Source organism: Sus scrofa, chromosome 3, assembly GCF_000003025.6.
Source record: "Sus scrofa isolate TJ Tabasco breed Duroc chromosome 3, Sscrofa11.1, whole genome shotgun sequence".
Classification (NCBI taxonomy): domain Eukaryota; kingdom Metazoa; phylum Chordata; class Mammalia; order Artiodactyla; family Suidae; genus Sus; species Sus scrofa.
Genome location: NC_010445.4, coordinates 16819325 through 16843773, shown reverse-complemented (window position 1 = coordinate 16843773; position 24449 = coordinate 16819325). Strand labels below are relative to the sequence as shown.

Below are 24449 nucleotides of genomic sequence, written 5' to 3'. Positions count from 1 at the left end.
GCGCGAAAGGGAGGGAAATCAACCCGACCCAAGGTTCACAAGACAGTGAAGGGGCTTCTAGAATGGCAGGGCCTCTCAACCGTAACCCTGAGAAAATGTCCTTGATCACCCGTCCTCGTCTCTGGCCCTACCCTCATCTGGGACCGGACTATTTTCTAGACCCGGGCGCTCAAGGGAGTAGTGCGCCTGCGCGCGCAGGGTACGGCAGCCAGCGGGGCGCGTGCGCCGCAGGGCCCGCCCAGTTCCGCGTACTCTGCGCGTGGTGATTCCGGGCTCGTGTCCTCGGCATGGGTCCTTTGCTGTCGCCGCTGCTGACCCTGCTGTCGCTCCTCTCCGGTCCTTGGCTCGAACTAGGTCAGTGTGCTGGCCTGCCCCACCGCCCTGGCGCCGTTTGGTTCGGGAAGCATTGGAAAAGGGGTGGGGCGCTTGGCCCTGGTGGGGAAAGTTCGTCCTGGCCCCTCTGTCTGCCTCCTGCACCGGTTTGCAGCTGCCGGAGGCGCGTTCTGGGGCAGCCAATTTGGCGAGGTGTTTGACAACTCATATTGTTGTATTACATTTATGTTTCATTTTTATTATTATGGAATCTTTTAAGCGTAAAAAAGTGAAAACAAAACGAGCCTTTCCACCACCCCCGCTCCCACCTACCTGTTTCACACTTTAAACGGTTGCCAATTTATGGCTTTAGTCTTGTTTCTTGTGGATGGTCCACACACATCCCCCCCCCCCCCCGCCCTTTCCCCTGGAAAATTCATTTTGGAGTGAATCGAGACGTTATATACAGTTTTATCCGAAAATACTCAGCTTGAATAGCCAAAAAGACAAGTCACAGGAAGAAAAAAAAGTATTGTTCATTTTCTCACCTAAAAAATTTAACAGTACTCCTTAATATCACTAAACATCCAGTTAGTGTTCAGATTCACGTATTGTTGTTTTTAAATTATAGTTTACGGAGTTCCCGTCGTGGCGCAGTGGTTAACGAATCCGACTAGGAACCATGAGGTTGCGGGTTCGATCCCTGCCCTTGCTCAGTGGGTTAATGATCCGGCGTTGCCGTGACCTGTGGTGTAGGTTGCAGACGCGGCTCGGATCCGGCGTTGCTTGGCTCTGGTGTAGGACAGTGGCTACAGCTCCGATTCGACCCCTAGCCTGGGAACCTCCATATGCCGCGGAAGCGGCCCAAAGAAATAGTAAAAAAAAAAAAAAAAAAAAAAAAGACAAATAAATTATAGTTTACATGTTAAGTTAGTGTCAAAATAAAGTTGATGTATTGCTGTTGTGTGTGCTTTCTTAATTCCTTTTTAATCTGAGAATTCCCTGCCTGCTCTAGTTTTTCCCCCAAAAAGAGGATGAGCTTCATTAGTGTGAGTGTGTCAGAATAAAAAGAGGGTCAAAGATAGGTTCCCGGAGAACATGAAAAGATGTGGGCTCTGCCTTTAGAGGACTTACAGTAAGTACTTGGACATCCTTAGATAGAAACCTAGCAAAGTAGTACATCAAGCCAGAGAAGTGTGGCCTTTTGGGAGTGGCAGTGACCAGGAAGTAAAGAGACCTGGGTGTAGTCCTATCTTCTGTTAACTAATTCTTTAAGTCATTTTTTCCCTTTTGGGTGGTGGTTTCCACCTGTCAGATGAGGGGGTTGAATTAAAGATCCTTTTAGTTCTATGATTTTGGGAGGTATTCAAACAGCAAGTATGAAGGAGTTCATTCAGTTATTTGAGGATAATTATTGTGCACTTGTGCTAGTTGTCAGGGTTACACTGACAAAATAGATGTGATCCTTTCTAGAGCGTATGATAGAACAGTGAAAATCAGTAGAATCAGTAAGAGTTCAAGTGAAAAGGAAGAGGCAGAGAAACAGCAGAAGTATGGGTAGAAAGTTGATAGATGTATTTCAGGGTTTAGTGTCTAGATTTTTTTTTTTTTTTTTGGCTGCACCCTTGACATCAGGCCAGGGATTGAACCTGAGCCACAGCAGTGACCAGAGCTGCTGCAATATAGTGTCTGGATTTATTTCACTGGAACAAAAGGTTGTTGTGTAGAAGAACAAAAAGGTAAGAAAAGGAAATACATGTTTGTTGAAAACCTACCATGTGCTAAACATTGCACGTGTTATTTTAATATAGCCATACCTGTGAAATAGATGTTACCCCATCCCCATTTTATAGATGAAGAAATTGAAATCCAGACTAAGTAATTTGCCCAAGGTCACCCGGTAAGTTAAGTGACAGAACAAGAATTTAAAGCCAATTTTTTTTTTTCTTTTTGTCCTTTTAGGACAACATCCGAGGCAAATGGAGGTTCCCAAGGTAGGGGTCAAATAGCCGTAGCTGCTGGTCTATGCCACAGCCACAGCAACACCAGATCTGAGCCTCGTCAGTGACCTACACCACAGCTCATGGCAACGCCAGATCCTTAACCCACTGAGGGAGGCCAGGGATCGAACCTGCATGCTCATGGTTCCTAGTCGGATTCATCCACTGTGCCACAACAGGAACTCCTAAAGCCAAATTTTTTTAAGCATCCATTTTTTTTCATTATGCCATTATGAGTCTTACGCAGGATCCAAATGTTGCCTCTTGTTTTATATGTGTTCGTGTGTTACTGACAACTCTTTTTTTCTGTACAGGAAATGGGCAGACGACTGGCATGGTCCAGCTACCTGGTGGGAGATTCCAGATGGGAACAAATTCACCAGATGGCAGAGATGGTGAAGGACCTGTCCGGGAGGTGACAGTAAAACCCTTTGCCATTGACATATTTCCTGTCACCAACAAAGATTTCAGGTACATTAGGTGTTCTTCCAGAAGAAGTAAAAGCTATTCTAACCTTCATAGTGTTTAGAGGAAATTAGCTTGGTTCACTGTCACATATTATCTTTGCAATGGTACGGTGAGATAACTGTCATCTCCATTTTTCAGATGAAGATTTTTTTTTTTTCCCATTTCTTGGGACACTGCCACGGCATATGGAGGTTCCCAGGCCAGGGGTCTAATTGGAGCTGTAGCCGCTGGCCTACTCCAGAGCCACAGCAACATGGGATCCAAGCCATGTTTGCAACCTACACCACAGCTCACAGCAATGCCAAATCCCTAACCCACTGAGCAAGGCCAGGGATCGATCCCGCAACTTCATGGTTCCTAGTTGGATTCGTTAACCACTGAGCCACCACGGGAACTCCCAGATGAAGAATCTGAAGCCCAAAGAGGTTAACCTTACTCTCTGGTAGTGGCAGGGCTGGGTCTGAACTCAGATCCCCTGATTTTTTTGTTTTTTGTTTTTTGTTTTGTTTTTTTGATTGCGCCCATGGCAGGTGGAAGTTCTTGGGCCAGGGATCAAATCCGCGCCACAGCAGTGACCATGTTGGACCCTTAACCACTAGGCCACCAGGAAACTCCAGGAAAGCGGAAAGCCCTAATTAAAGCTATTTAAAAATCCTGGGAGTTCCCGTCGTGGCGCAGTGGTTAATGAATCCGACTAGGAACCATGAGGTTGCGGGTTCCATCCCTGCCCTTGCTCAGTGGGTTAAGGATCCGGCGTTGCCGTGAGCTGTGGTGTAGGTCGCAGACGTGGCTCGGATCCCGCGTTGCTGTGGCTCTGGCGTAGGCCGGTGGCTACAGCTCCGATTCGACCCCTAGCCTGGGAACCTCCATATGCCGCAGGAGCGGCCCAAGAAATAGCAACAACAACAACAACAAAAGACAAAAGACAAAAAAAAAAAAATCCTTTGTTAGGGAGTTCCCATCGTGCTTAGCAGAAAAGAATCTTACTAGCATCCATGAGACACAGGTTCGATACCTGGCCTCACTCAGTGGGGGTTAAGTATCTGACATTGCTCTGAGGTGTGGTGGAGGTTGTAGACGCTCAGATCCTGCATTGCTGTAGCTGTGGTGTAGGCCAGCGGCTACAGCTCCAGTTTGACCCCTAGCCTAGGAACCCCCATAGGGCTCGGCCCTAAAAAGATTAAAAATTAAAAGAAAAAAAATCTTTTGTTAGGAGTTCCCATTGTGGCTCAATGGTAACAAACCTGACTAGTATCCATGAGGATGTGGGTTTGATCCCTGGCTCTGCTCAGTGGGTTAAGGATTTGACGTCGCAGTGCTGTGGTGTAGGTTGCAGATGAGGCTTTGATGCTGTGTTGCTATGGCTGTGATGTAGGCTGGCAGCTGCAGCTTCAGTTCGACCCCTAGCCTGGGAACTTCCATATGCCGCAGATGCGGCCCTAAAAAGCAAAAACAAAAACAAAAAACAAAAAAACCCTTAAATCCTACTGTTTGTGCATTGCACACACACACCAGTATCTTGAAAGAAAATCTGGTTCTCCTTGTAGCTCATGAAAACTCTGTGATGAGTGATTGAGGCTGTGTGAGGTTTTCTGGAGCAGGAGAGGGGGAGGCTGGAGTGCAGAACCCTATTAGCTGAACCACATGGAATATCTCTCTTCAGGGACTTTGTCAGGGAGAAGAAGTACCGGACAGAGGCTGAGGCGTTTGGGTGGAGTTTTGTCTTTGAGGACCTTGTGCCCAATGAGCTTAGAAGCAAAGCAACCCATCAAATGCAGGTGAGCGAACCCGGCCTTGCAGCCGAGGGGACGGGAGTGGGACCTGGACAGAGAATCCTATGGGACTTGGGAAAACACCCCCCCCCCCCGGCCACAGTAGAGAATCAAACCTGAGAGCAGGGAGGAAGCAAGAGAGACCCACCCTGGAAGATGAACACACACACCCAGGAAGTTAACCCTGTGCTGGTTTCGACATAGACTGTAAAGATCCGGAATCACAGGGGGTTCAAGATACCCCTGAACCAGCAAGAGGAACCATCTTTTGCAGGCCTCGCTCTAATAAGGATGGGGAGATGTCACACTTGAAGCTTCTGGGCACAGTCTCACTCCGAGCACCCGGATGCTCTGCCTCCTGGGGACAGTCAGGAGGGAGCCCTTGCTGGGCCAGAGCATCTGGTAGCCCTGCTCCTTCTTTTTTGCAGTCTCTTCTCTGGTGGCTGCCAGTGGAAAGGGCATTCTGGAGGCAGGTGAGCGTTGGTTCCTCCACCTTGTTTTCTATCCCTGTGGACTCTTATTCTGGAGGCCTGGCTTCCCTAGACCCCTTGCCCATCTGCACCTACTGAGTTTAAACAGAGAAAGTCCCCTCTGCCCTCATCCCCGTGTGCATCCCGTTTCTCCCCTCCCTTTCGTGTGGTGCTTAGGCTTTCTTTCTTTCTTTTTTTTTTTTTTTTTTTTTTTTTTTGGTCTTTTTGCTATTTCTTGGGCCGCTCCCGTGGCATATGGAGGTTCCCAGGATAGGAGCTGTGTCCGAGCCGAGTCTGCAACCTACACCACAGCTCACAGCAACGCCGGATCGTTAACCCGGGGATCGAACCCGCAACCTTATGGTTCCTAGTCGGATTCGTTAACCGCTGCACCACAACGGGAACTCCCTAGGCTTGCTTTCTGACTCTGGACCTCTGCTCACTCACCAGGCTCTCTCGTTCCACTGCCTTGCTCCATCTAGTGGTAAAAGCTCAACTCAGGCACCCTAAGCCTAGCCTTCCTCAGACTTCCATGAGCTCCCAGAAGCTTGTCTCACTTCATCCTGGCTGTCAGCCTGCAGGTCCCGGCTCTGGCATCCGAGAGAGACTGGAGTTCCCGGTGGTACACGTGAGCTGGAATGATGCCCGTGCCTACTGTGCTTGGCGGGGGAAACGGCTGCCCACTGAGGAAGAGTGGGAGTTTGCTGCCCGTGGGGGCTTGAAGGGTATAGAGATGCCAAGGCGACCTCCCTTTATTCTTGCTTCCCATCTGCCTTGCACGGGGGGGCTTTACAGGGTGGGAAGGGCTCACGTTCCTTAGAGTAGTGCTTCTTAGACTGCTTGGTGATGGGCTAGTTGTTCTTGCTATTTCTTTCTTTTCTTTTTTTAGGGGTGCACCCAAGGCATATGGAAGGTCCCAGGCTAGGGGTTGAATGGGAGCTGCAGCTTTGGGCCTACGCCACAGCCACACCAGACCCGAGCCGCCTCTGTGACCTACACCACCGCTCATGGCAACACTGGATCCTTAACTCACTGAGCAAGGCCAGGGATTGAACCTGCATCCTCGTGGATAACTAGTTGGGTTCGTTACCAGTAAGCCGCAATGGGAACTCCCTGTTGTTATTTCTAATCCATCCCAGAGCAATACTTCCATAAAATACCAACAAAGTTACTAACTGGAAAATGGAACAAAGAAACAGACATCTGTTTTTATTGTTGGAGATTCCACAGACATGTGGCATTTCACTAAGTATGATGAGAACAACGTAGCACAGGGAAAAACAAATTACCCACACTGTCCACCTTTTCCATTAGCTGTATAGGGATTAATATAACCAATTGCCATTTGCCGATAACTTTGTTATTTTGCGAGTTACTTTTTTTGGCCACGCCCATGGCGTGTGGAAGTTCCCAGGCCAGGGGTGGAAGGATCAAACCCACGCCACAGCGGCGACCCAAGCAGCTGCAGTGACAGCGCTAGATCCTTAACCCGCTGCACCGCAAGGGACCTCCCCCTGTTGCAGTCTTAACGAAACAGCGTGAAAGAGCACTTCCCCATAGTCAGCACTTCTGCACACTCTGAATGAGCACCAGCAGTAGCAGTAGAGTTATTGATGTGATGGATGAGGTTGCTCGTTCGTTTGTCCCAGCGAAGTCCAGGGAACACGTTTCTTGGTGCTCACTCTCCGTGTCTCTGCTTATCTCAGCGTGAGCTGCTAACACCTTCACAGAACACACATATGCGGGATTGTGCTGTCCTGGGCCGAATCCGAAGGCCCTGAAGGCAGTACGGTGAGTGGGAGGGAGGGCGCGGGAAGTGCAGTGATCTTCCTCTTGTTTTCTCATCGCCGCCTGATTTCGTTTCGGTTCCTTCGCTCACTCTGGCTTTCGCTTCTCCCCCAACGCCTCACCTCTCCCTCCTCTGCTACCTCCTGGCTCTCCCGGCAGGTCAGGTGTACCCCTGGGGAAACCAGTTCCAGCCAAACCGCACCAACCTGTGGCAGGTAAGACACACATTCCTCGCTTCTCTCCTCCCTGAGTATTGAGACCTGCCCGCAGGCTAGGCCGTGGCACTCAGAGGGCTGCGTGGTCCAAGGAGACTGAGAACTGGTAAAGGGATAAAGCAAACGACAAAGCGGTGGTGCCATTTCGTGAAGTCGTGCAGCGTGTGCTCGGGCGTGCGTCACGGCCCGGGCCAGTGGGGAGTGACTTCCCAGTGAACGTGCCACTTGAGCTCATTGGACTGGACTTTGCCAGGGGAGAAGTGGAGGAAGCAGTGTGAGTGTCAGCACTGGATTAGGAAAGGGTGCTGTGGAGTTCCCGTCATGGCTCAGCAGGAACAAATCTGACTAGCATCCGCAAGGACGTGGGTTCGATCCCTGGCCTCACTCAGTGGATTAAGGATCCAGCTTTGCCCTGAGCTGTGGTATAGGCAGCAGACGTGGCTCAGATTCCGTGTTGCTGTGGTTGTGGTGTAGGCGGGCGGCTGTAGCTCCAATTCGATCCCTAGCCTGGGAACCTCCATATGCTGCAGGTGCAGCCCTAAGAAGACAAAAAAAAAGGAAAGGGTACTGTGTGTTCAGACAGACACACGGCAGACCCAGGGAGACCAGTGCACAGGGAAACGAGAGGCAAGTCGGAGGCAGATTTTGAAGGATCAGGGGTGCCAAGATATAGTTTGATATCGTACCCTCCAGGCTGTGAGGAGCCAAGAGGTTTTGCAACAGCAGTGACAGCATCGTTTTGATTTGGGGGGGATGCTAATTGTTGCAAATGTGTGTGGGGCCAGAGGAAGTCGAGCTGCCGTGGTGGCAGGAGGTCTCTGACTTCGAGGCTGCGGCAGTGGCCGAGGGGCTTGTGAACGCTTGAATGAAGTGGACGTGGAATGGAGAGGAAGCCAAGTGGGAGAGGCCTGCCTGAGAAGGGAGGCAGGGTTTGGTACCTGGCCAAACGTGGAGGGTTCAAGCATGAATCGGAGCTTGAGAAACAGGGTTATGGCGCAACCGTTATCTGAAACAGGTAACATGCATGTTTCGGGTCAGAGGGACAGAACTTGGTCAGTTTAGGATCAGCCTAGCCTACGATGCCTTCAGGTCACTTGTATCCCAGTCAGAGGTTGAAGGTATGAGTCTGGGGTTTGGAACGGAGGTCTGGGTCAGAACAGGTTGGTTTAGGAGTCAACAGCACCCACCTCAGGCAAGAATGATAGCCCCCCCCTCCCCGGGGGACCCTGCAGCGTGAGGGAGCACAGCGTTTCAGGGCAAAGCCTTGACGAGAGCCTGAAGGACAGACAGTCCTTTCAGGTGATCTTGGAATCAGAGCTTTGCACATAGTCAAGATCTGACTTATTCACTGTGGGATCTTTGAGAACGTAACTGCTGTGAGCCTCAGTTGCTAGCATCTTTATTTATTTATTCATTTTCTTTTCAGGGCCACACCCGCGGCATATGGAAGTTCCTGGGCTAGGGGTCAAATCAGAGCAGCAGCAGCCAGCCTACGCCACGGCCCCAGCCACACCAGATCCCTGGCCATATCTGCTACCTACGCCGTAGCTTGTGGCAACGCCAGATCCGTAACCCACTGAGCGAGGCCAGGGATCGAGCACACATCCTCACAGACACTATGTCAGGTTCCTAACCCAATGAGCCACAATGGGAACTCCAGTTGCTGGTTTTAAATGGAGAAAATATTTGCCTCACAGCCATGTGAGGATTAAAGCATGTAGACATAGCAGCACTAGCACTAGGTGGGTGTGGAGTATCGTAGCCCTTCGTCTTCCCTCTCATAAGAGCAGCTTTTATGGAGCAGTGGCACCTGACCTCCACTTGTAATGAGAAAGAGAATGAGGAGTTCCCGTTGTGGCTCAGTTGTATACGACTTCTGCGTTCGCTCAGTGGGTTAAGGGTCTGGCGTTGCCGTGAGCTGTGGTGTAAGTCACAGATGTGGCTTGAATCTGGTGTTGCTGTGGCTGTGGTGTAGGCCAGTGGCTGCAGCTCCAATTCGACCCCTCTCCTGGGACCATTCAAATTGGCTACAGCTCTGATTCGACCACTTGACCCCTCCATATGCCTCAGGTGTGGCCCTAAAAAGACCAAAAAAAAAATGGAGTTCCCGTCGTGGTGCAGTGGTTAACGAATCCGACTAGGAACCATGAGGTTGCGGGTTCGGTCCCTGCCCTTGCTCAGTGGGTTGACGATCCGGCGTTGCCGTGAGCTGTGGTGTAGGTTGCAGACGCGGCTCGGATCCCGAGTTGCTGTGGCTCTGGCGTAGGCCGGTGGCTACAGCTCCGATTCAACCCCTAGCCTGGGAACCTCCATATGCCACAGGAGCGGCCCAAGAAATAGCAACAACAACAACAACAAAAGACAAAAGACAAAAAAAAAATAAAATAAAAAAATGAGAAGCACAGTGAACAAACTGAGCAAATTGCATCAGCAGATACGGGTTCTTTTTTCCAGGATTTTGGCGGTAAAGGAGCAGGAAGTGAGGAAGGTAGGGTCAGGGCAGATGTGGGAGAGATAAGCCTGTAGGTGGAGAAGGGAACTGATGGTACAGGGAGCACAGGACAGGCATCCGCGGTTCCTTCGGAGGCGGGGATGGGGCAAAGGAGGGGGGTGGCGGAGGCTTTCTTCTCAAGGCACGTGGGGTTCGAGTCAGAGGGCAGGGAGTTGCCAAGAGTGGAGAAGGTGGGAGCAGGAGGGGCTCATGGGGACAGGGGAAACAACACTTCCTTTTTCTTGGGGGGGGGTCTTTTTAGGGCCACTCCTGCGGCACATGGAGGTTCCCAGGCTAGGGGTCCAATCGGAGCCTTAGCCACCGGCCTGCGCCACAGCAATGCCAGATCCGAGCTGCAGCTGTGACCTACACCACAGCCACCAGCAACGCCAGATCCCCAATCTGCTAAGCGAGGCCAGGGATCGAACCCATGTCCTCAAGGATACTAGTCAGGTTCGTTAACCACTGAGCCACGATGGGAACTCCGGGAAACAACACTTCTGATCCAGCCAGGAGGTCATGGTGGGGGACAGAAGGCAGTGGGTTTGGGAGCTCGGGATGGGAAGCTCAGGTCACTGCCCTGAGCCCTTCCCCGGCCCCGAGGATACAGAGAGATGGTCCTGTGGGCAGGTCGGAGCACCGCCTTGGGATGGGATGGTGAATCTTTTCACCTAAATTTCTCTCTCTCAGGGAAAGTTCCCCAAGGGTGACAAGGCTGAGGATGGCTTCCACGGAGTCTCCCCGGTGAACGCTTTCCCCCCGCAGAACAACTACGGTAAGTTCGCTCATCCGGTTGCTGTCATGGTTCCCAGACTGGTTGCTGGGCTCCTTCTGCCTGACCCCTGGGGGCCAGGAGTCGGGGTTGGTGCTCCCCAGCCTGGGGACGACCCGCTGCTCTGGGACCTATGCAGGGCTCTATGACCTCATGGGCAACGTGTGGGAGTGGACAGCGTCACCGTACCAGGCTGCCGACCAGGACATGCGTGTCCTCCGGGGGGCGTCTTGGATCGACACAGCCGACGGCTCCGCCAATCACCGGGCCCGCGTCACCACCAGGTGAGGGGCTTGGTGGCCGGGGGCTGAGGGTCTGGGTGCTGGTCTCCCAGAGCTGGTGTGGGCACTGCTGCCACCCCTCTCCCTCCTCTGGGGGTTGTGGGTACAGAAGAGGAAGCAAGCAATGCCTGCCGTGCAGAGCAGAGAGCCCAGGACAGCTCGTGCCTTTTCCTGCCAGCTCCCAGCACCAAGGGAGATGCTTGAGTCCAGCATCTTAATTAAATGGGTTGGTCTTCTTGTCTTCATAACTAGACGGGCCAAGAGAGGGGAGTGGAATGGCCACATCAGTAGGTCATGGCCAGGGGTCATGGAAATATTGACTCTTTGAGCGAGTGGGCCCCGGAAAAGTCGTCTTTACAACCGTTTTGTTTCACAATCAAGGAATGCTCAGCCCAGGGAGGTCCTGGAACCTGCTTATTTTGCACAGATGCTTGGGGGTGGCACCTGAATTATAGAGTTCCCAACTCCTGAGCCCCTTCCTGGGACTTTTCCTACTTTGTCTGCAGATTTATTTCAGTTAATGTCCCTGAAACTCCTACTCCTGGGCTTCTGTAGGACTGTAGTCAGGCCACTGTTTCCGTGGCCTCAGGATATCAGGTTTTTTAGGTGTTTCTTCGAAGCCCCTGGATTTTCCTCCCCTTTCCCCGTAGGACTCTGTAGTTGAGAAGGCACGAACCTGCGGCCCAGGAAACTGGCCTTGGCACTGACTCTCTGGTGCCCATGAAGCAATGATTGGCCTTGGGCAAGACATCTAAATCTCTCTGATGTCTGATTCCAGGTCTGTGAAATGGTGAACAGATCCTGCCTTCCAGAGCAGTGAGGGAAAGAGCAAATGAAGGACTGTATGTGTGAGTTCTTTGACAAGTGTAGAGTCCTGCAGTTCCCGTTGTGGCTCAGGGGTAATGAACCTGACTAGTGTGCATGAGGATGCTGGTTTGATCCTTGCTCAGTGAGTGGGTCAGGGATCTGGCATTGCAGTGAGCTGTGGTATAGGTCACAGATGCGGCTCGGATTCCACCCCTAGCCTGCGAACCTCCGTACGCCGTGGGTGCAGCCCTAAAAAGACAGAAGAGAAAGAAAAGTGTAGAGTGCTGGTTGGTGCTGTGATGTTCTCATTTCTTGGCAACAGGCTTTTTTGAGCTGAGTTATTCTGAGCCACCGCAGTCGAGGCCGTTAGTCATTGCCTTTCCTGCCTTCCAGTGCGATTTCTCAGGACCACCCTCACTTCCTCCACCTGCCCCAGGGTCCCTTCTTGCCTCTTTCCGCAGAAAGAGTATGCACTCTGACCCACCCTCACACCAGATTTTTCTCTGGACTGCACCCTCCCTAGTCTTGAGGCCGCCTCAGGCCACAGCAGGCCCAAGGAGCTCAAGCATAGAGTTGGGTAAGGCCCCAGGCCCCTTTCTCAACAAATGTCCATTCTCTCTTCCTTTTCTCTGGCGGCAGGATGGGCAACACTCCAGATTCAGCCTCAGACAACCTAGGCTTCCGCTGTGCTTCCAGCGCAGGCCGACCGCCTGGGGAGCTGTGAGCAGCCGTGCAGGGAAGAGTCCCCGTGGTCCCCAGGTCGCTCCCTGGCCACATTCCAAACAGCCAGACTCCGAGCTCTTCAGCTTCAGCCTCAGGAACGACCTCCTTCCCCTCCGCTGTGCTCGGTGGCAGGCACCTGTCCCCAGGGCAGGAGAGGACCCTGACCTCTGAGGAGGGGCGCCACTGTCTCTCGGAGAAGGAGCCCCAGCTATTGATTGTGGCCAGGAGCCAGGTGTCTCTCTGAGAGGTCAAATATTGACCAAAGAGGGGCCAAATACTCAAACAGTTGGGGCAGAGTTCTCTGAAAGGCAGTTTGCTAGAAAATTTTAAATCTGCTTCCTCCCCTTTTGACCTAAGGATCTGACATTGGTTTCTCAAGGCAGAATTTCTCCAGGTCTCCTTGTCCCCAGCCAACTGCTGTTGAAGGAAAATGGTTCCTTCCTTTGCCCCATCTGTGGGGTTTCACACTCCTCCGAGGGAACCTGATTTCCACTGTCTGTGACACGCAGTTCCGCGGGCTCTTTAAAGCACAGCGTGGGTTGTAAAACGGTCTGGGAAGATTGACTTGGCGACACCATCCCATGGGAATCCCAGAGTAAATAATACTCCAGAAAGACAGCTAGCGGAAGCTTCCCTTTCTATTGTTACTGATGGGAGGGCTACCATATGCCTCTAAAAACATGTTCCCAGAGAAGAACCTGCTCCCATGGTGTCCCTGGACGTCGTGAGGTCTGTAAAATCTCCTGTGCTTGTGTATCTCCGGCTGTGCTCTTTCCTCCTCACCCCAGCCCCCGAGGCAAGGGCATGCGAGTGGCAGTAACTCTAGGCCCCCATCCCCTGAGCAGGAGCGGAGATGCTGGTACAGCAGCGGGGTGGTGGGGAGACAGGAGGCTACCGGTTCAGGACCGCACCTGGTCCCTGCTCCGTGGGGCCTGGCGCCCAACTGCACCGACCACCACGTGATGCCTCTGAGAGGGGAGAGGGGCCCCGGTTCCAGGGGCCCTGGCCAGGGCCACACGCCCCCCTGCACACCCTCGCTCCGTTTCTGTGGCTTCCCCTCCCTGCCCGAGCCCCGCCCCACCTGCCCGGCTGGCCAGCCCCTCAGTAGTCCTCGTCCTCAGCCAGCGAGAGGAGCACGGCCTTGGGTGTGTTCTCGAAGAGGGCTGCCCGGTTCTGCTGCTGCCCCTTCTTCACCCAGTGGCCATAGATTCGGAATGCGTAGGCATCGATGAGTCGCCGCAGAGGCCGGAGGGCGTAGGGGTCTCGGATGACGATCTCCCGGGTCACAGGCTTCACCCGGCGGTACTGGTAATAGATCCTCACAGAAGCCAGCACCGTCAGAGCGATCACCTGCGCGAGTCCGGGCCTGAGAACCTGTCTCTCCCCCTCCAGCGCAGGCAGGCCCATCCGCACCCCACCAGCAAGCACAGGGATTGTTTTGGCCAGTTGGCTGGGAGTAGGGGGCGGTCGGGGCCGGTGCTCTGGAAGCCCCGAGGCTGTAGGGAGTTCCCAAGGGCACTGGGGGCTTGGGTTCGGGAGCCTGCAGCACCCACCCCGGGGCCCTGGCTGGGAGGCGAGCTGCAGTACCTTGAACTTGCCCCGGGGGCTGAAGTGACGCACTTCCTCCACCACGTACTGCTGGAAAAAGGGGTGCGCTAAGGCCTCTTCTGCCGAACAGCGGCTCTGGGGGTTCACCACCAAGAAGCGGGAGACCTGAGAATGGGATGGGGAGCGGGTAGCATCAAGGCGGGGTCCCTTCCCGGCAGGTGCCTCCAGTCCCGCGGCCCGGCGCAGTCCCCTCACCAGGTCCTTCACGGTGTCCGAGTAATCATCCCATTCCGGTGAGCCGAACTGGTAGTGGCCGCTCATGATCATCCTCAGCATCAGCATCTGCTTGCGGTGCCAGAAGGGCGGGGAGCCGGCCAGCAGGGTGTACATGATGACCCCTGTGCTCCACCTGCCGCCAGGTGGGCGGGGAGGAAGGCAGGGGGGCTGGCTGTAGGTCCCACTGTTGTCCCCCAACCCCCCAGCCAGGTGCTCCTGGCCAGGGGCGCATCCTTGTCCCTTCCGGTCACCTCCTTGCCCCGACACACTCACATGTCCACCTCCTTCCCGTAGCCTGGGTGGTCATCGTTCATGGAGCACTCGATGATCTCGGGGGCCAGGTAACTGGGGGTCCCACAGACCTCTGCGGGAACAGTTTCCATCAGGACAGGTCAGCAGAGGGGCACTTGGAAGAGGAAGGCCCAAGAAACAATGGAGATGGAGCCCAAATGGTGGCGGGGCTGGGTCTTTCCAAACCGGCCAAGGGCAAGGCCAGGGCGCTGGCTCATGTGGCCACCTGCTTAGGGCCCGTCAGTAGCCTGGTCAGGTCTGGCTGTCCCGGCCTGGAACGCAGGCTGTGGAAACCTGGCTCAGCCCAGTCCTGGGAAGAGATGCTTGAAGAGACACCCAATCCCGAAATGCTAGGATCTTTATTCTAGGGGGAAACCCCAGGCAGTCTCTGTTCCTAGGAGAGCTGGTGAGAAAGCCTGGGCCCCTGGCATGGGCCAAGGCCACGTTACCAGACCTCGCAGCTTCTCTCCTGGCTTCAGCTGGCAGGAAAAGCCAAAGTCCGTGAGCTTGATGTTCATGTTGTCGTCCAAGAGGATGTTCTCAGGCTTCAGATCCCGATGCACGATGTCGAGCTTGTGCAAGGCGCAGATCACCTCCAGCAGGGCTCTCATGATCTTCCTGGGGGTGGGGGGGTGGGGTGGGCACAGTGACTCTCAACTCGTACCCCGCAGGGTCAGGTCACAGGCAAGGAGACCAAGGCCCATATATCAGCTGGACTGCGAGGGAGGGCGGACTTAAGACAGGCCAGGACTGGAGTTCCCTGGTGGCTGAGCAGGTTAAGGATCCGGCATTGACACTGCTGTGGCTCAGGCCACTGCTCTGGCACGGGCTCGATCCCTGGCCTGGGAATTTCCACATGCCGTGGGGGGTGGCCAAAAAAATAAAGACAGGCTGGGATTGTCTAAGCTAAATCACAGAGGGAGGGAGGCCATGAGAGCCAGCAGGGCCCACTCCCCACTCGGATGAGTGCACGCCATGCCTTCCACCAGACCTCGGCAACTGTAGCACTGCACTCAGGCTGGAAGTAGGGAAAGAGGCCAGGGGACCCTCACCTGGTTTCCTTCTCACTCAGGGTGACCTTCTCAGTGAGGTAATCAAAGAGCTCCCCTCTCTTCATCCTGTGGGGACAGACGGGTGATAGCTGGATGCGCCCCAAGACTGCCCCCTCCTTACCCCATTCCCAGAGAACTAATTCCCACCTCACCACCTATAGAGGCAAAGTGGGCCACTCCCCACAAAGGGCCAAGGTCTGTGGGGAGGAGCCAGGAGAGTGAGTGGAGAGGCCATCTGGGAGGGTGGGAAGCAGAGCAAGGGATGCTGGAGGGGTGCGGTGGCACCAGTGTGGGAGTGACTACATGGACTGGGACCTCACAGGGCCAAAATCAGGGTTAGGAGGGGAACGAGCCACTGGCCCGAGGCCCCAGACCCAGAGGGGAAGGTCAAGAGTATCTTGATTTTTTTCCCCAGAACAACTAGAAGCAGCAGCAGTTCAAGGAATGGAGGAGCAGTTTGCCTATTTTCGGATTTCTTAGGATCAAGAATTGCGGTTCCATCTTCTCACTTCTTGGGATGATCTAGAAAGAGGTCTCTGCTAGGCTAATCTAGTTACACCCTGGAGGGTAATCTGGGGCAGCATTAAAAATAGCTTCCCCAAGCAACTTCTTCAAAGGTTAGGGACATTTGAGCTGCCCCCAAGGGCTCTACAAGAGTGCCACTGAGCAGAGCTGGGACAGGTGGGCAGGACTGGGGGGTCCTGGGAGAGTCTCCCTTGGTTACATAGGAAAGGTGCATCCTGCCCCCTCCTGCCCGCTCCTCCAGGAAAGCAGGGCCTAAGGGATTTTAGCCAGTGTCAGAGGCAGGAAAACACTTGAGCTCGGCTGGTGGGGCAGGGAGGGGGGCTTCTGTTTGAGAAACAACCCAGAAACCACAGAAGTGAGCCTTGTTTCAGATGCCATTGGTGCTGTGTTCCTAAAAGGCAATGTGTGCCTCCAGTTTTTATCACTTTAACTCCTTTTTTTTTTTTTTTTTTTGGTCTTTTTAGGGCCGCACCCGTGGCATACGGAGGTTCCCAGGCCAGGGGTCCAGTTGGACCTACAGCTGCCAGCCTGCGCCACAGCCCCAGCAACACGGGATCTGAGCCACGTCTGTGACCTACACCACAGCTCAGGGCAATGCTGGATCCTTAACCCACTGAGTGAGGCCAGGGGTCGAACCCGCATCCTCATGGATCCTAGTTGGGTTCGCTAATCGCTGAGCTACGATGGGAACTCCCATAACTCCATTTTTTTTTCTGGCCGCACTTGCCACAGGAAGTTCCCAGGCTAGGGGTCGAATTGGAGCTACAGCTGCCAGCCACAGCCACAGCCACAGCCATGTGAGATCCAAGCTGCATCTGTGACCTACACCACAGCTCACTGCAAAGCCAGATCCTTAACCCACTGAGCAGGGCCAGGGGTTGAACCCGCATCCTCATGGATACCGGTCGGGTTCTTAACCTGCTGAGCCACAATGGGAACTCTACTTTAACTCCATTTTAAAACACTAGGAGAACTCACTAATAGCAGCAGCAGCAAAAAGATTTACCAGTAAACACTGGGACCCTGCAAGGCTGATCCACAGGCTCCTGCCTTCCTAGAGCTGGCAGTTTAACTGTACAGCCACGCCATGTGAAACTGTGTCTCCAAGAAAAAAAATAACACTGGACATGTTCAGTATGACTACAAAATATATTCCAACAATACAAAATCTGCTTGAATAATTTTCTCAAGTAAATCTAGTCCCGAAATTAGCGGTGATGTATGGAGAAATCCAGACAGCTCTATGACCGTGAGTCCCGCAACAGAGATGTATGTTTTTTAGTGAACTGGCAGTGGAGCGGGCACCGGGCACTTGGAGAGCTCCCTTCCTTGGGAACATTTTCCAAAAAAAAAAGAGTTCCTGTCATGGCGCAGTGGTTAACAATTCCGACTAGGAACTGTGAGGTTGCGGGTTCAATCCCTGACCTTGCTCAGTGGGTCGAGGATCTGGCGTTGCCGTGAGCTGTGGTGTAGGTTGCAGACGCGGCTCGGATCCCGTGTTGTTGTGGCTCCGATTGGACCCCTGGCCTGGGAATCTCCATATGCTGCAAGAGCGGCCCTAGAAAAGGCAAAAAGACAAAAAAAAAAAAAAAAAAAAGGTAATAAGTTGAGTTCCCACTGGGGCGCAACGGGATCAGCGGGGGCTTGGGAGGGCCGGGACTCAGGTTCCATCCCTGGCCCGTCACTGCCGGTTGCCACACCTGCTGCTTCGGGTCCCTCCCTCCACGCAGGTGTCTGCTCAGGTCACCTCCTGGAGACCATCCCCTGCCCACACCCAAGGGACCCCCTCTCCCTCCCTCCCCTGCTCTACTTTACGTTCATGTGTATGTGTATAACCGCATGTGGGGGTCTTGTGATGTGCTTGCTTTTCTGTTCACTCCCTGTGAAAACCAGCGCGTGAAGTGGGATTGTATATCCTCAGAATCTAGAACGTGTACTATGACCGCCACTGTCATCATCATGGTAGTTAGTAATTGCTGGCATTGACATTGGGCCGGTCACTGGGCAGGTGGGACTCCTGTGATACCCATGGGAAAGCTAATTCTGAAAGAAATCACCCAGCCCATAAGGGATGGACCCAGGATTCAAAACCTGTCAGCCTGACTCCAGGGGGTGATCTGCCTAAAGCATCTGAGACCTTACTGGGGGTCCACGGTGTAGGGGGCTGGCTGCTGGTCTCCAGGAAGCCCTGGGTGGGGGACCACAATAGAAGTTTCTCTGATAGGCCGGGTACTTACAGATCAAACACCAGGAAGAAGAAAGTGTTGGTCTCATAAGTGTCCTTGAGCTGTACTGAAATGGAAATGGCTAGCTCGTCTCAGGCAGCAGAGGAGCCCCGGCGGGGGCTGACTCAGAAACTGGAGGGGCTCTCGGGATGCTGTGCAGAGGCCCACCCGGGGAGCGGGGCACCCGGGGACTTCACACTCCCACTCCCCCACCCGCGCCGAGCCCCCGCCCTGCCTGTCACCCCCACTGCCTGCCTGGCTGGGAGAGGAGGCTTAGACAGAACTGAATCCCCAGGAGCAGTGAGCATGCTGATGGGAGCCTCAAGCCTCAGGGCACAGGGCTGGCAGGGCTTCGGGGTGCGGGAGACACTCCGGACGGTTCTGGCTCCCTGCGTGGGGTGGGGGGGCGGGAGAAAAGCACCCCGCCCCCTGGGGCCAGCACTCACTGATGTTGGGGTGGCCTGAGACCTTGCGCAGGATGTCCACCTCCTTCAGCGTGGCCTCTCGCAGCTCCTGCACCTCCTCGGAGCTGAAGCTGCCCCCGCCCGTGATGTCAATGATCTTCACCGCGTACTCCTGGCATGTGGGCTTGTGGATGCAGCGCCGGACCACACTGCTCACTCCCCTGGGGGTGCAGAGGACAGAGAGTCCTGGGGGCCCCTCACCAGGGGGAGGCTCAGGTCCAGGCCACGGCTAAGGTGTCCTGCCTTGTCCCCCAACTTCCTGTGAGCTTTGAGGGATGATGGAGGAGGCACAGAGAGGGCGATTTGCCTGGAGCCAAAGAGGAGGGAGCCTGCTCTCCAGCCTCCTGGCTCCTGGTTCATTGCTCTTTCTCAAGACATGAGGAAGAAGCCCCAACCTCTTAGGGCCCTAATCTTCCCTCTGATGCTGACCCTGGCCCAAAGCTGAGTTTCGATATATTGTCTGTGGCACTGGGGCCACCTTTTGCTGGGAGAGGTCTCTGATCTGGGTGCTCTTATACCCGCCGCCTCCATCCTGGTTCAGGAGAGCAGGACCCCAATCTAAGGGTTTCCCCAAGTGAACAGTGCTTTGGGGGTGGCAGTGGGGTCTGTGCTCAAGGTCAAGCAGAGATGGCTGCAGCCCGCAGAGCCGGCCGGAGCCTAGGATGACACCTCATGCCTTACCTGCCCAGGATCTCCTTGGGCTCATAGTTCTCATAGAAGCCCTGTGCTGAGTGGGATTCCGGCAGTGCCGCGTCCTTGGTCATGTCCAGCTCCTTAGAGGTGATTCCGAAAGGCTCTAAGAAGGGAACAGAAGGAACTGTCAGCCTCCCTCACCTAGGGGATGTGCTGTTTGTTTCTGTTTTGTTTTGTCTTTTTGTCTTTTTTAGGGCCACACCCATGGCATATGGAGGTTCTCAGGCTAGAGGTTGAATCGGACCTATAGCTTCTGGCCTACGCCACAGCCACAGCAACCCCAGATCTGAGCCACGTCTGCAACCTACACCACAGTTCATGGCAACGCCGGATGCTTAACCCACTGAGCAAGGCTAGGGACCGAACCCGCGTCCTCATGGATGCTAGTTGGGTTTGTTAATCACGAGCCGCAACAGGAACTCCAGGGGGTGTGCTCTTTGAGGGCTGCAACCATCTTGCCCTCGTCTTTGTATTTCCTGGCATAGGGCTGGCCTCTTGTAACTCTTCAAACTAAATGTTTGTGAATTGAAAAAAAGCTTTGGAAAGAGCCCAGCTTGCTTCTCCCCACTGTCTGTAGAGGCCTGTGACCCCAGGGAACCGTGTGGCTTCCTCTGTGTTTTCCTTGTAAGCTGTTGCTCCCCCCAGGAGATGTAAATAGTCAGTGAGGCCCAAGCCTGGGCCTGAGGCAGGAATCAGGCCATTGGGCCCCACACTTTGGGGCCAGCACACCCTTGATTTTAAGAAGAACCTCCGAGAAACTCTGTGAAGGACAAATTCAAGTCCTCTTTCCTTTCCTCTCTGAGATGAGGCTGGGCTTGCTTGCCCTCTGCCTGATCTCTGCTCTTGTGGGAAAAGCGAGACACTTCAATGGTTTCACCTTCAGATGGGCCGCTCCCATAGCCTCCCCTTATCTCCCCAGTTGTAATTGTCCTTCCCAGAAAAAAACCCTGCCGTTCGGGACAGACTCCCGGTGCTTCCCACTGCTGCTTCCGCACCCACTCGGCTCTTAACCGGATTTTCATGATCTCTCTCCATCCTTCCTGCCTCCCTTCTTCCTGCCTCCCTCCCTCCATCCTTTCTTTCATACACTGAGTAGTACTGTGCCAGGTGCTCTGAGGAACGCAGAGCTTGATGGGCAAGACCTGGTCCCAGCCTCTGGTATCACTTGTCAGTGTACTGCCATCTCCTCCATCATCTGTGACCATCTCTAGGACGTCCCAGCCATCCCTCCCCACTGTGCCCAGTGCAGCTGCTACAGGTGCTGCTCCGTGGATGCAACTCAATGGCTGGAGGTATCCCTGTGGTCCAGGTTCCTGCCAGCAGGATGGTCCTGTTCCCAGAATGCCTTGTGTCCCACCTAATGGTGGCCAGTGAGCCCCGAGAGGTCCTGCTGGGACAGTATAGAGCCAGGACCCTCAGGCCGAGATCCAGAGGAGCTGAGCTGGCGTTGCTTCAGGAACGTGGAGGCCGTAGTGTACTGAACTCCTCCCGCAGCCAGAGGATTTCAGGAATGGAGAAAATGATGTACTGACCGGAAGAGGGGCAGATAGAAAACGGGCACGAGCTGCCACTGGGCAAGGCCAAAGCTGCCTCTCCTCTCACTTCCACCGCCCCTTCTGGGCCCAAGAAGGCCTGGCCTGTCGGAGGGGCCAATTTGCTGACTGGCCAAGGAGCAGCCCTGGCTGCCTCGGGACAGGCTGGCTGTTCCAGGAAGTCTGGTGTCCCTACTGCCTGGTGCCTGGTTACCAGAGGAAGGATCAGAATAACAACAGGCTCCTCTGCCAGCAGCAGGCGCTTGAACGGCCTCTGTTCCGCTCGTCAGCAACCCCAGCTGAGCACGGGCATGTCAGTGCCCCATTAAAAAAAGCCCATTTTCTGGTAAGTCCTTTTACGTTCCCAAGGTGGGTGTCTCTCCCCCGTCTCTAACCTCCCAAAGCCAGGCGGGGAAAGTCTCTCCTTCCTTCCCCCGGCCCTCCATGTGCAGAGGGTGTATCTGACCCAGCCCAGGATGCCATCCAGTCCAGGGGCCTCTTTCCCTGGCACTGCCGGCTTCGCTGAGTTCCTGGAGTGGGCGGGGGGGCTTTATCATGCCTCTTTCCCTTGCTCCAGCCCTAGCTTGGGGCCAACTTTGGGCCTCTGTCCACCACCCCCACCTGCACTCCCCAGGCCTTTCCCAAGACGCCTCTGGAACAGGGTCCCCAAGTGGGGGTAGGCAGCCTGGTCCCTTTTGGAACATAACATCCCTCCCTGAGAACAAAGTCCCAGGGATCTACTTTCCGCAGACAAATACCTGGGAGGGGACTTCAGGAGTCAGTGCTGCCACTCTCCTGGGCCCACCTGCCCTCAGAAGGGGGAGTAGAGGGGCTAATGGATTTTGGGGGGTGGTCTTCCCTCCTCACAACCTCTCCCTCTCCCCTCCTGATCCAGCTACTCACCGCTTATGTCCTCGCAGGTTCTTGAGTCAATGTGACAGAAACCCCAAAGGTCCTGGAGCCCCTTGGGGAGAGGGGACAACAGAGGGCTGAAGCGTGTCCCGAGCAGACACTTGTGGCCAGAATAGGATGTCTTGCTGCTCTTCCTTCGGGCTTCGCTACTTGATGACGGAAGGCCGATGTGCCAAAAATAAATCACAACTGCAACCTGGGATGCGGGCCAAGGCTCAGCAGAACAGCGCCCTGGCCAGGGCCAGTCTCACCGGGGGGTGACCTCTGGTGGAGGGTGAAGGAAGCTCCGGTGGCCTGGGAGCAGGCAGGACAGACTGCACGAGGCAGCCGCCCTCTGGAGCTCACTCAGCCTCCAGGCTTAGAGGAGGTACAGCCAGGAATGGACCTGCTTCTCTGGGAGCCATTCATGTGTGTGCTGAGAGCGGAGCCCTGGCAACACCCCAGCCACTGTCATGCCCACCTGCAGCCCTGGCTGCCACAAGGACGCAGGCATCGGGACCCACTCAGGTACTGTTGGTTTGGTTGTCCTACAAAATGCAGACCTCAAGGGTTAGGGAACATCCCTTCAGGAATCCATCTTGATCTGCCTCCATGATTTCATCCTTAACAGTTTCTTTCTTTTGGTCTTTTTAGGGCCACGCCCGTGGCATATGGAAATTCCCAGTCTAGGAGTGGAATTGGAGCTACAGCTGCCAGCCTACACCACAGCCACAGCAATGCAGGATCTGGGCAGAGTCTGCAATCTACACCACAGCTTATGCAGTGCCGGATCCATTAACCCACTGAGCGAGGCCAGGGATCAAACCTCATGGATCCTAGTCAGGTTCATTACTACTGAGCCACAATGGGAACTCCAGCCTGCAGTTTCTAATGAATGAGAGGAGTTCCATGTGCCAGGAAAAGCATATGGGCTCTATCATCAGGGTGATTTTAGCTTAAGAGGCTGACAGAATTGGCAGTAATGTATGCAAGGTGCTGGCACACAGTAGACACTTATCTATTGCTCACCCTCACTCAAAAGCTACCTTTTCTTCAAATCCCTGATTCTAATATTCCAAATGAAGAGAGAGTAGTACAGTGCTCCATACAGATGCTGAGCCCATGAATACTCACTTAATTAGCATTTTACAAAGCACTTCACACACACTCTCACTGATTCCCCCACACTATTGGTATTTTTCCAGTTTCAGAGATTGTGACTTGCTCAAGGTTGTCAAGTAGGTGAGGAGGGCCTAGGTTAACCCCAGGTAGGGGTCCATGTGCTTTCCTTTCATTACATCAGGCTCTCCATCTCTTTCACTCTGGGGGACTACTTTGAACTACTATCTAAAAAGGAATTTTTTTATCCATAAACGCCTCCAGCTCATCAAGATGCAGCATCTGGCCCCAAGGATGAGAACACCTTTTACTGTCACTAAGCCCTTTTTCCCTCTCCTGATTCTAAGCTGTAGATTCCTGCTGGCTTACACTTTCAAGGCAGGGCAAAAACTCCTTCTGACTTCAAGGCAAAAGGCCAATACACCCAGTGGATTATTCCCTGTGCCCTTCTCTGCATAGCCATGGCTCCCATCAGGGAGAGGCCAGATTAACCAGACTCTTAGATTTTGTCAGTGGTGGCTCCTTTTCCTTTGATTCATTGATTCAAAAATTCTTGGGTACCAACTGCACACCATCACGCCTTTGATGTTAAAAGGCATTAACACGGTGAACTCAGGAGTTCCTGTTGTGGCTCAGGGGTAATGGTAATTTCCATGAGTACTCAGGTTTGATCCCTGGCCCTGCTCAGTGGGTTAAAGATCCAGAGTTACTGTGGAATTGCCATGAGATGCCGGTAGGTTGCATACACAGCTCAGATCTGGTGTTGCTGGGGCTGTGGTGTAGGCCAGCAGCTGTAGCTCTGATTCAATCCCTAGCCTGGGAACTTCCATATGCCGCAGGTTTGTCCCTAAAACAAACAAAACAAACAAAAAACAAACCACTATGAACTCAGAGGTCCCAAACCTCTAGGAAAATGGGCAAAGGAGTGCTTCCTGGTGAACTCAGGAGGGAATATGCTGGGGGATTGGCCAATAGTGGACTGGGTCATTCAGATCCTTGGGGAAAATGATTAGGTAGAATGGGGCACTTAGCAGAGGACAGGAGGTAACAACTGAATACCACTTAACTCACCTTGCTGTAAGAGATCCCTAAAATAAGGGGGGAAAAGTCAAAATAGGAAAATTGGAGTTCTTGCTGTGGTGCAGTGGGATTTGGCAGCATCTCTGCAGCGCCAGGACATAGGTTCGATCCTCAGCCCAGCACAGTGGGTTAAAAGATCTGGTGTTGCTACAGCTGTGGTTGGATCTGATCCCTGGCCCAGAAACTCCATATGCTGTGGGGTGGCCAAAAAAATTGAAAAAAAAAAAAAAAAAGGAGTTCCTGTTGTGGCTCAGTGGTTAATGAATCTGACTAGGAACTGTGAGGTTTCGGGTTGGATTCCCTGGCCTTACTCAGTGGGTTGAGGATCTGGCGTTGCTGTGAGCTGTGGTATAGGCTGCAGACGCGGCCTGGATCCCACGTTGCTGTGGCTCTGGCGTAGGCCGGCAGCTACAGCTCCAATTAATTAGACCCCTAGCCTGGGAACCTCCATATGCCTGGGGAGAGGCCCAAAAAATGGCAAAAAGACAAAAAAAAAAAAAAAAAAAGAGGAGTTTCTGTCATGGTGCAGTGGAAACAAATCCAACTAGGAGCCACAAGATTGTGGGTTCAATCGCTGGCCTCATTCAACAGGTTAAGGATCTGGTGTTGCATTGCTGTGAGCTGTGGTATAAGTTGCAGACATGCTAGGATATG

General features: G+C 53.7%; 2 protein-coding genes across 4 annotated transcripts; one reads left to right on the top strand and one right to left on the bottom strand.

The window, feature by feature from the left end:
• SUMF2 (sulfatase modifying factor 2) lies at positions 201 to 24013 on the top strand. Of its 3 annotated transcripts, none has more exons than XM_021086361.1 (9): positions 201 to 354; positions 2627 to 2783; positions 4444 to 4558; positions 4981 to 5025; positions 5597 to 5747; positions 6970 to 7025; positions 10207 to 10291; positions 10428 to 10572; positions 21626 to 24013. In XM_021086361.1, exons 1-9 carry the CDS (start codon positions 288 to 290, stop codon positions 21696 to 21698), a joined length of 894 nt encoding a protein of 297 aa, XP_020942020.1. In that variant the 5' UTR covers positions 201 to 287; the 3' UTR covers positions 21699 to 24013. The 3 variants fall into 3 exon arrangements, with proteins under 3 accessions (XP_020942020.1, XP_003124494.2, XP_020942021.1); XM_003124446.4 differs by lacking the exon at positions 21626 to 24013 and adding an exon at positions 12016 to 12721; XM_021086362.1 differs by lacking the exon at positions 21626 to 24013 and adding an exon at positions 12016 to 12646 and having other exon boundaries at positions 257 to 354; positions 5473 to 5747.
• Positions 12720 to 21732, bottom strand: PHKG1 (phosphorylase kinase catalytic subunit gamma 1). Its single transcript, NM_001293144.1, is given in 10 exon segments — positions 12720 to 13449; positions 13687 to 13812; positions 13903 to 14056; positions 14197 to 14287; positions 14669 to 14832; positions 15267 to 15332; positions 18029 to 18083; positions 18463 to 18641; positions 19162 to 19276; positions 21609 to 21732. Coding segments are annotated over 9 exon segments (1167 nt in total). The 5' UTR covers positions 19245 to 19276; positions 21609 to 21732; the 3' UTR covers positions 12720 to 13200.

Bases quoted from the DNA above. Each gene is read 5' to 3' on its own strand.
- SUMF2 (XM_003124446.4), top strand. From the start codon at position 288: ATGGGTCCTTTGCTGTCGCCGCTGCTGACCCTGCTGTCGCTCCTCTCC. The intron at 5,026-5,596 runs GTGAGCGTTGGT...CCTGGCTGTCAG, and splicing joins AAAGGGCATTCTGGAGGCAG to CCTGCAGGTCCCGGCTCTGG. The intron at 10,573-12,015 runs GTGAGGGGCTTG...CTCTGGCGGCAG, and splicing joins CGGGCCCGCGTCACCACCAG to GATGGGCAACACTCCAGATT.